The sequence below is a fragment of the Myotis yumanensis genome, unplaced genomic scaffold (assembly GCF_028538775.1).
Source record: "Myotis yumanensis isolate MYYU_CA2020_CCGP unplaced genomic scaffold, mMyoYum1.0.hap1 SCAF_1, whole genome shotgun sequence".
Classification (NCBI taxonomy): domain Eukaryota; kingdom Metazoa; phylum Chordata; class Mammalia; order Chiroptera; family Vespertilionidae; genus Myotis; species Myotis yumanensis.
In genome coordinates this window covers 82,605,150-82,616,139 of record NW_027223752.1, presented here as the reverse complement: position 1 = coordinate 82,616,139, position 10,990 = coordinate 82,605,150, and the positions used below count along the sequence as shown (strand labels likewise).

The following is a 10,990-nucleotide window of genomic DNA, read 5'->3' as shown; positions in this document are numbered from 1 at the left end:
TGCTCAACCAACGAGCCATACCAGCCAGGGCTTGTTTTTCTGTTTATTTATTTACTTATTTTTATTTTTAAAATCTTCTCCTTCTTGTCTTTTGGAGTGATTAACGCGCCCCCCCGCCCCCCATTCCTTCCACTAATGCTATGAACTCTATTTCTTTTATTTTAGAGGTTTCCCCAGAATGTGTAGTATGTACAATTAACAAAGTCTAAATTTCATCTATATCTTTATATTCTTATTGTATAATATAATATATAGAGGGGTTTTTTTTGATTCTCCAAATTAAATATTATTATTATTTAAAGTAATCATTGTCTTTTGTTCACCATTTGTTTTTTACATTTTAGTTCTTCATGCTAAAACTACTTTTTATTGAATTAATTTATTTTAGAGAGGCTTTCTAAATGGCCTACTTGCTCAGGTTCTGTCTGACTTAAAATGTCTTTTTTTTCTTTTTTTGGTTAATCTGCACCCGAGGATATTTTCTCATTTATTTTTAGAGCGAGTGAAAGGGTAGGGAAAGGGAGAGACAGAGAGAAACATCAATATGAGACACATCGATAGGTTGCCTCCCTGAATTGAACCCAGGACCCTTTAGTCCGCAGGCCGATGCACTAATCCACCGAGCCAAACTGGCTAGGGCTTAAAATGTCTTTAGTTTGCTGTTGTTTTGCTGAGTATGGCCTTCTAGGTTAATAATATTTTATTTCATTACATTCTACTGTCTTCTGATTTTTTGTTGCTTCTTTTGGATAGCAGATAGTCTAACTGTTCTTTTGCAGAAGATATATTTTTTCCTATCTGGTTGCTTTTAAAATATTCTCTTTGCTTTTGGTATTCTAAAGTTTCATGAGAATGTGTCTGGCGTATGGTTTTAAAAAAAATTTATTTTATTGATTTTTTACAGAGAGGAAGGGAGAGGGATAGAGAGCTAGAAACATCGATCAGCGGCTTCCTGCACACCTCCTATTGGGGATGCGCCCACAACCAAGGTACATGCCCTTGACTGGAATCGAACCTGGGACCCTCCAGTCCACAGGCCGACGCTCTATCCACTGAGCCAAACCAGTTAGGGCTGGTGTATGGTTTTGTTGAGCCTCTTGAATCTGAGGATTGATGTCTTTCACTAATGTAGAACCTTTCCAGACATTTATCTCTTAGAATATGAATTCTCTCTATGTAATCTTTTCACAACTCTGATTGATTTACATTGGGCTATCTCATTGCAATCACCATTTCTCTCTCTCTCCCTCTCTCTCTCTCTCTCTCTCTCTCTCTCTTTAAAAAGATATCTTTATTGATTTCAGAGAGGAAGGGAGAGGGAGATAGAGAGAGAAACATCAATATGAGAGAGAATCATTGATAGGCTGCCTCCTGCATACCTCCCACTGGGGCTCGAGCCTGCAACCTGGGCATGTGCCCCTGACTGGAATCGAACCTGGGACTCTTCAGTCTGCAAGCCGACACTCTATCCACTGAGCCAAACTGGTTTAGGGCCACCATTTCTCTTACAGTTATTTTTATATTTAATGTTTCTATCTTGCTGCACTGCAGTTTGGATAATTTCTTCACATCTATTTCGAGTTCACTTATTCTGTCTTCAGATGTATCAAAGCTGAATTTTAGCTTGAAAATTAAGATTAAAAAATATTTAGTGATATATAATTGACAAACAAAAATATACTTATTTAAAACTAGAGGCCCGGTGAACAAAAATTTGTGCACTCAGGGGCGGGGGAGGGGGGGTCCCCCAGCCCGGCTTGTGCCCTCTCACAGTCTGGGACCCCTCGGGAGATAACGACCTGCTGGCTTAGGCCTGCTCCCGGGTGGCAGAGGGCAGGCCCAATCCCTAGGTGCAGCCCCTGGTCAGGCTCAGAGCAGGGCCGATTGGGGAGTTGGGGCGCCACCCCCCGTCATGCACAGAGCAGGGCAGATCGGGACGTTGCAATGCCACCCTCAGTCACACTCAGGATAGACTGATTGGGGGGTTGGGGCACCGCCCCCTGTTACACTCAAGGCAGGGTCAATGGGGAGGTTGCGGCGCCACCCCCTGTCACGCACAGAGCAGGGCCGATCAGGGAGTTGGGGCGCTGCCCCCTGTCACTCACAGAGCAGGGCCAATCAGGGGGTTGGGGCGCTGCCCCCTGTCACTAACAGAGCAGGGTCCATCAGGGGGGTTGGGGTACTGCCCCCTGTCACTCACAGAGCAGGGCCCATCAGGGGGTTGAGGAGCTCCCCCCTGTCACTCACAGAGTAGGGCCGATAGGGGAGCTGGGACACCGCCCCCTGTCACACACAGGGCAGGGCCAATGGGGAGGTTATGGCTCTACCCTGTCACACACAGAGCAAGGCCCATGGAGGGGGGTTGGGGCGCCACCCTCTATCACCCACAGAACAGGGCCGATCAGGGGGTTGGGGCGCCACCACTGTCACACTCAGGGCAGGGCCGATGGAGAGGTTATGGTTCTACCCTGTCACACACAGAGCAGGGCCCGTGGGGGCGGGGGGTTGGGGCGCCTCACCCTGTCACACACAGAGCAGGGCCGATCAGGGGGTTGGTGCGCTGCACCCTGTCACACACAGAGCTGCAGAGCAATCGGGGGATTGGGGAGCTCCCCCCCATCAGGCACAGAGTAGGGCTGATCAGGAGGTTTGGGCTCTGCCCCCGTCACGCTGATCCCAGTGCCGGGAGCCTCGCTGCTCCGCTGATCCCGGTGCCGGGAGGCATATTACCCTTTTACTATATAGAATAGAGGCCGGGTGCACGGGTGGGGGCCGGCTGGTTTGCCCTGAAGGGTGTCCTGGATCAGGGTGGGGGTCCCCACTGGGGTGCCTGGCCAGGCTGGCTGAGGGGCTGAGGGCTGTTTTCCCTCTGGCAGTTGACTAAAAGCTCCCAACCGCTCCATGTTTTCTTTTTTTTTTTTTTTTTATTCTGGGCCAGCTTTAGCTCTGAGGCCTCGCTGCTGAAAATGTGGATACAATGTTGCGGTCCGGGGCTGACTGAAAGCCGGTTTTGTTTAGCTTCTTATCTGCAACATAGTAATAGTTGCTTAGAGTTGCAGTTGAGAGGCCGGCAAGTGAGGCGGGGAACATTGGAGTCTGCAGTTCCTGGAGGAAGCAAGCCTCATGTTCGCTTCAGTGCATGGCTGCCGGCCGCCATCTTGGCTGACAGTTAATTTGCATAAGGATACGCTGATTAGCCAATGGGAAGGGTAGCGGTCGTACGCCAATTACCATGTTTCTTTTTTATTAGTGTAGATATACAATTTAGTGAGCTTTAATATATATATATATTGATTAAACCATCTTGAAAATGAAGATAAAATTCTTATTATCATAAAAATTTCCTCACATATCTTTGTAATTAATCTTTCCCTCTATCTTCAAACCAAGCAAAACTAATCTGCTTTCTATTATAGTTTAGTTTGCATTTTCTTCAATGTTATATAAGTAGAATAATAAATAATAATAAATTTAACCAAGGAGGTGAAAAATCTGTACACTAAAAACTATAAGACACTGGTGAAAATAACTAAAGAAGACACAAATAAATGGAAAGATATTGTGCATTGTGTGTTAATGGACTGAGAGGATGAATATTGTTATAATGTCATACTACCCAAAGCAATCTACTCCCTCCCATCTGTCAACCCTCTGAAGATTTCAAGCAATCTCTACCATAATTCCAATGGCACTTTTTTTTTTTACAGAAATAGAAAAAACAATCCCACAATTTGATGGAACCATAAAAGACCCCAATAACCAAAGTAATCCTGAGAAAGAAGAACAAAGTGAAGGCATTATACTTCCTAATTTTAAATTATATTACAAAGCTAGAGTAATCAAAACAGTATGGTACTGGCATAAAAACAGACACATAGATCAGTGGAACAAAGTCCAGAAATAAAATCATGCAATTGATTTTCAAAAAAAGAGCCGAGGATATATAATAAGGAAATGAACAGTCTCTTCAGTAAATGGTGTTGGGAAAACTCATAGCCACTTGCAAAACAATGAGACTGAACCTTTATCTTGCACCACTTACCAAAAAGCAACTAAAAATAAATTAAAGACTTGAACATAATACCTAGAACAAAAAATAGAACACAAAATATAATTTATTTTCTGTGGTCATGAAATGTCTGAAAGCATAAGGAGAGTCAATATGATGTTAACGACTTTTTAAAATGCTTCTTGGGTATTTATGCTTAAAAAAAAAAAAAAAAGGAATTGTGGCCCTGGCCAGTGTGGCTCAGTTGGTTGAGTGTTGTCCCATGCACCAAAAGGTCACCGGTTTGAATCCCAATCAGGGCATATACCCAGGTTTTGGGTTTGTTCCCCGGTTGGGGTGCATATGAGAGGTAACAGATTGATGTTTCTCTTTCTCTCCTTCTCTAAAATTAAGAAAAACATATTAAAAAAATATAAACTGTGTTATAGCTATATTTGTGGAGAATTGACACCTGGGTATATATCACCATTTATTTAGAATTTCATTGTTTTCTTTCATGGATGTTTTATAATTTTCAGCATATAAATCTGGCACATATTTTGTTAGATTTATACTTAAACATTTAAATTTTAAAAAATTGATTTTAGAGAGAGAAGACAGGAAAGAAAGAGAGAGAAACATTGATGTGAGAGAGACACAGAGGAAGAAGAGCTTGATGATGATCTGAGTACATTAAATATTATATTTAAAAGATGGAAATCAGCTCTCTGTGTAATATGTGTGTTTATTTAATGGAGGACTTGTTCACAAATATGCAAAAGATTTTGCTTGGGCAAGGTGAGTAAAATGAAAAAGGTAATATCACATTAAACACTTTGCACGTTTATCACAAAGTTACACCTTAGGAAATTGCAAGAGAGCCTGGCATAAGCTTTTGAAGTCATGTGTCTCCCACCTCTAGTTCTTTTTTAAATTTAAAAATTTTATTTTTAAATTACAGTTGACATTCAATATTATTAGTTTCAGGTATACAGCATACTGGTTAGACCAGTGGTAGGCAAACTATGGCTCACGAGCCACATGCGGCTCTTTGGCCCCCTGAGTGTGGCTCTTCCACAAAACACCATGTGCGGGCGCGAAGGTACAGTGCAATTGAAACTTCGTGGCCCATTCGCAGAAGTCGCTATTTTGTGGAAGAGCCACACTCAAGGGGCCAAAGAGCCGCATGTGGCTCGCAAGTCGCAGTTTACCGACAACTGGGTTAGACAATTATATAATTTATGAAGAAATCCCCCTGAAAATTCTAGTACCCACCTGGTACCATACAAAGTCATTACAATATTAATGACTATGTTCCTCCTGGTGTATTTTACAGCCCTGTCACTATTTTTGTGATTACCAACTTGTACTTCTTAATCCCTTCACCTTTTTTCCTAGCACCCTCTACTCCCTCTTATCTCTCAACCCTCAGTTCTCTGTATCTGTGAGTCTGTTTCTGTTTTTTGTTCATTTATTTTGTTCTTTAGATTCCAAATATAAGTGAAATCATATGGTATTTGTCTTTCTCTGGCTGACTTATTTTATATAGCCTCTAGGTCCATCCATGTTGTCACAAATGGTAAGTTTCATTCTTTTTATGGTTGAGTAATATTCCATTGTATATAGGTACCACATCTTTTTTTTAAATTTTAAATTGATAGAGAGGAAGGGAGAGGGAGAGAGAGAGAGAGAAACATCAATGTGAGAGAGGAACATAAATTGGTTGTCTCCTGTGTGTGTCCCAACCAGGGATCAAACCTACAACCTGGGTATGTGCCCTGACTGGGAATCAAACCAGTGACCTTTTGGTGTATGGGATGATGCCCCAACCATTTGAGCCACACCAGCCAGGACAGTACCACATCTTTATCTATTTGTTTGTTTATTTATTTATTTATAAATATATTTTTATTGATTTCAGAGAGGAAGGGAGAGGAAGAAAAAGATAGAAACATCAGCGATGAGAGGGAATCATTGATTGGCTGCCTCCTGCATGCCCCCTACTGGGGATCGAGCCCACAACCTGGGCATGTGCCCTTGACTGGAATTGTACCCGGGACCCTTCAGTTCATAGGCCGGCACTCTATCCACTGAGCCAAACCGGCTAGGGCTCCACTTGTTTATTGATGGACACTTGGGTTGCTTCCATAGCTTGGCTATTGTAAATAGTGCTGCAATGAACATAGGGAAGCATATATATGCATATGTATTTTTGAATTAGTGTTTTGAATTTCTTTGAATATTACCCAGAAGTTAAAAAAAAAAAATATATATATATATATATTTTTTTTTTTGGTGCTCCTATATTGGGTGCATATATGTTTGTCAGGGTTATATCCTCTTGTTGCATCTATGCCTTTAGTATTATGTATTGACTGTTGTTGTCTCTTTTGATGGCCTTCATTTTGAAGTCTATTTTGTCAGATATGAACATTGCTATTCCAGCTTTTTTTTCCTTTTCCATTTTCATGGAAATTTTTTTCCCATCCCTTCACTCTCATCCTGTGTGAGTCTTTTGTTCTGTGGTGGGACTCTTGTAGACAGCATATAGTGGGGTCATGATTTTGTATCCATTCATCTACTCTGTGTCTTTTAATTAGATAATTTAATCCATTTACATTTAAGGTTATTATTGATAGGTACTTATTTATTGACATTTTAATTCTGTATGCCTACATTTGTCTATTTCTTCTTCTCATTAGAGCAGTCCCTTTAGCATTTCTTGTAATGCTGGCTTGGTGGTGATATACTCTTTTAGCAATTTTTTTTGGGGTGGGGGGTCTGGGAAGCTCTTTATTTCACCATCTATTTTGAATGATAGCCTTGCTGGATATAGTAATCTTGGTTTCAGATCCTTGCTTTCTTTCTCTGTTGTTGTTGTTTTTTGGTTAATCTGCACCCAAGGATATTTTTCCATTGATTTTTTTAGAGAGAGTGGAAGGTAGAGGGAAAGACAGAGAGAAATATTGATGTGAGAGAAACACATCAATTGGTTGCCTCCTGCATGCGCCCCAACCAGTGCCTGGGCCAGGGAGGAGCCTGCAACCAAGGTATGTACCCTTGACTGGAATTGAACGCAAGACCCTTTGGTCTGCAGGCTGATGCTCTATCCACTGAGCAAAACTGGCTAGGGCCAGATCCTTCCTTTCCATTATCTTGAGTACTTCAAGCAATTCTTTCTGGCCTGTAGAGTTTCTGATGAGAAATCCAGTGTCAGCCTTATGGGAGTTCCTTTGTAGGAGAGTTTGCTTTTCTCTTGCTGCCTTTAAGATTCTCTCTTTGTCTTTAATTTTTGGCATTTTAATTACGATGTGTCTGGGCATGGGCCTGTTTGGGTTCTTCTTGCTTAGGACTCTCTGTGCCTCCTGAACTTGTGTTACTTTTTCCTTTATCAGGTTAGGTAGTTTTCTGCATTATTTCTTTTTTTTTTTTAAATTAAATCTTTATTGTTCAGATTATTACAGTTGTTCCTCTTTTTTCCCCCATAGCTCCCCTCCACCCGGTTCCCACGCCACCCTCTGCCCTTGCCCCCCTTCCCCAACTGTCCTTGCATTATTTCTTCAAACACATTCTCTATCCCTTTCTTCCTTTCTGCATCTTCTTGTACACCTGCTATTCGAATATTGTTACATTCATGTTGTCCCACAGCTCCCTTAAGCTGTCCTCCTGTTTTTAAACTGTTTTTTTTCTCTTTGGTTCTCTAATTGAGTGATTTTTTTCAACCCTGTCTTCTAATTCACTTATTTTATCCTCAGCTTCCCCTAATCTGCTGTGTATTCCTTCCAATGTGTTCTTTATTTGTGCTATGTCATTCTTTATTTCTGTTTTCATAGTTATTATATCTTTATTCATGCTGTTGAACATCTTTACTGTCATTATTCTGAACTCTATATCAGATAAATTTTAAAATCTCCATTTCATTTATCTCTTCTGGAGAATTCTCTTGTTCTTTCATCTAGGGGTTGTTTCTTTGTTTCCTCATTTGGCTGCCTATTTGGGTTTGTGACTATGTATTAGGTAGATCTGCTATGCCTCTCAATCTCTAGTGCAGGACAGTCAAATGACTCAAAGAATCCAGAAACTGCTTCTGCCTACAGACTGATAGGATTCCATCTTGAATAGCCCTCAGGCAATCATCCACAGGTGTGGTGAGAGATTTTTCAACAAGGTGGGGCAGTTACTTCTGCCTGGAGGCTAATTATTATTCTCAATACTCTTAATGGGCCTCAGAAACTCTGCAAAGTGGGGCAGGGTGCTTTCCAATAGGGTGGGTCAACTGTCTTTCTCCCAGGCAAAGCTGCCTATATAACAAATGTCCACATGAGAAAGATGATCTCTGCAGCTTGAGGGAATGACTCAGCACAGGAAACTGGGGTGTCTGCCTTCTGAGCTCTAACCCCAGAGACCCGATCCTGGCTTCTGCTCACATAGTTCTTGTCCACTCTGCCCTCCCTCTGCCGGAGCACAAAGTGAGTGTCTCCACAGGGAATTTTGTGTGTTGGCTTTTTAAGAGGGTGCCTGCATTCCAGCCATCACTCCCTGGACAACAGCAACCCTGCTGCTTTTCACAGCCAGATGTTATGTGGGTACCCTTCTCCGTTCTGGTGTTCTCTGCTGAGTGGTCCAGCTTGGAGATCTGAACCCAGAGTTCTCAGTGGCAACCCCCCACAACTGAGATATTGAGAGAAGTTATCTTGAAATGCAGGCAGATAGAGCAGGGGTCCAGTGGGAAACAAAGGCATGTGGAACATAGGCAGGGGCAGACGAGGCAGTTTGAGCAAGCGTAATCAAAGAAACAAACCATGCTGAAATAATATAATGTTTTTGGACACAGAGTGCGAGGCATGGGAAACCAAGGAGGGCCTGCAGCAATAAGGTGTATCGACCCATAGGAACAGGGAAAGTTCAGGTCTGTTGCTAGGCCAGAACAATGAGGGAATTAGTCAGGTGGCAACACAGATAGATACAGAGCAGGCTTATAGCAGACATATACCCCTAGAGTACAAGGCTTCATGGGCAGCTGATTATTGTCCCCCCTCCACTCCCCACTGGGAGTCTGAATCTGCTTGTAATAAATTTTCTGCACTTTTGCTTAAATCTTCTGGTCCACAGAGCTTATTCTTCAGCTTTGCAAGACATTATTTGACTATCTTGGCTATCCACTTCATTATTTCTCCATACATATACTAGAAATATTTCTGAAGTGTATTATAAATATATTCTTGTTTAGGATATTTTTAACCAATTTTGAAAGGCTTTCTGCTCCTCCTTGGCTGAAGGGATGTGTAGGATGGTGTAGAGGATGTGGAATGCTAAGCTTATAATTACAACTTAAAGATTAAGAAGCTCAGATATAGGCTAGGATCAGAAACATTAAGGCATAGCAGACATGGAAGTGGTATACTGAGTTTTTTTGTATTCTCTGACAAAATTGCATAAGTCACTAATGATATATGTAAGAAAGCCCTATAGATTTGAGTACAAGGTAAAAAAACTGTCTAGGAGGGGATAGTTCATGGAGATCAGGACAGGAGCTGCATTTGCACAGAAAAGGAGGCAATTTTCCCCTTTCCTCAGGTCCAGCTCATCTTTTTAAAACATATACATATTTTTACTGATTTCAGAGAGGAAGGGAGAGGAAGAGAGAGATAGAAACATCAATGATGAGAGAGAATCATTGATTGGCTGCCTCTAGGATGGAGCCCGCAACCCGAGCATGTGCCCTGAGTAGGAATTGAACCATGATCTCCTGGTTCAGAGATCAACACTCAACCACTGAGCCATGCTGGTCAGGCCAGCTCATCTTTTTAAGAGGAGCTTTTTTATTTTCTCACTAAATACCTGTTTCACTTGTTTGTTCCTTAGGGTGTAGATGAAGGGGTTAAACATTGGGGTCACCACTGTGTTGAGCAAGGCCACAACCTTGTTCCTGTCCTTCCCCTGGTCACCCTTGCCCAACCGGATATACATGAAGATGCAGCTGCCATAGAAGAGAGACACAACAATGATGTGGGAGGAACAGGTTGAGAAGGCTTTCTGCCGCTCCTTGGCTGAGGGGATGCGTAGGATGGTGTAGAGGATGTGGCCATAGCAGGTGGCCGTCACAGACAGAGTGCCCAGTAAGCTGAAGTTGGCCACAATAAAGCCCAGAAGCTCTATCAGACTTGTATCTGCACATATGAGTTCCAGGAGTGGAAAGTTGTCACAGAAGAAATGATTAATGATATTGGGGCCACAAAATGGCTGCTGAAATATGATGAAAGTTGGAATGATGATGAGGATGAATCCTGTCATCCATGAACAAAGCACTAGCTGGACACAGACCCTTTTGCTCATGATGGTGGCATAACGCAAGGGATTACATATGGCCACATACCTGTCAAAAGACATCACTGCCAATAGGAAGAACTCTGTTGTGCCCAGGAAGAAATACAGGAAACTTTGTATGAAACAGCCTAGTAGGGAGATGGTCTTATATCCGGTCAGGATGTTGGTCAGCATTTTGGGGAAGATGACTGAGGTAAACCAGATCTCCAGGATAGCAAAGTTGCGCAGGAAATAGTACATGGGAGTGTGGAGGCGCCTGTCTATGAGGGTGACGACCACGATGAGGAGATTCCCCAGTAGAGTGAGGAGGTAGGTCAGGAGGAGCCCCAGGAAGATGAGCATCTGCAGCTCACAGGCATCTGAGAGCCCCAGGAGGACAAACTCAGTGACAGTGGTGTGGTTTCCCATGGTTCCTCTGACCTCTTCTGGGATGACCAATCAGAGGTGTGTAGCATTTGGAGCTGTGATGATCTGGGGGATCTGAGGCCACCTAAAACTGAAAGGAAAGAGGAATGAGTGTCATACTTTGAATGGAAGGAATCCTTTATTTCTGTGAAGGACATAACTTCCCACCACTGACCACACAGGCTTATTTTGCAGAGCCCCTGTCTTATGTTTGGTTCCTGGTGTGTCTGTGTGTTAGAAGAGAAAGTGGTGATCTGCAGGGTGACCTAA

At 42.5% G+C, this 10,990-nt stretch overlaps 1 protein-coding gene across 1 annotated transcript; it reads right to left on the bottom strand.

Moving 5' to 3' along the window:
- Positions 1–9,787: 9,787 nt before the first annotated feature.
- LOC139003961 (olfactory receptor 6E1) lies at positions 9,788–10,723 on the bottom strand. The gene has a single exon (XM_070406499.1). It carries the CDS (start codon positions 10,721–10,723, stop codon positions 9,788–9,790), a length of 936 nt encoding a protein of 311 aa, XP_070262600.1.
- Positions 10,724–10,990: the final 267 nt, after the last annotated feature.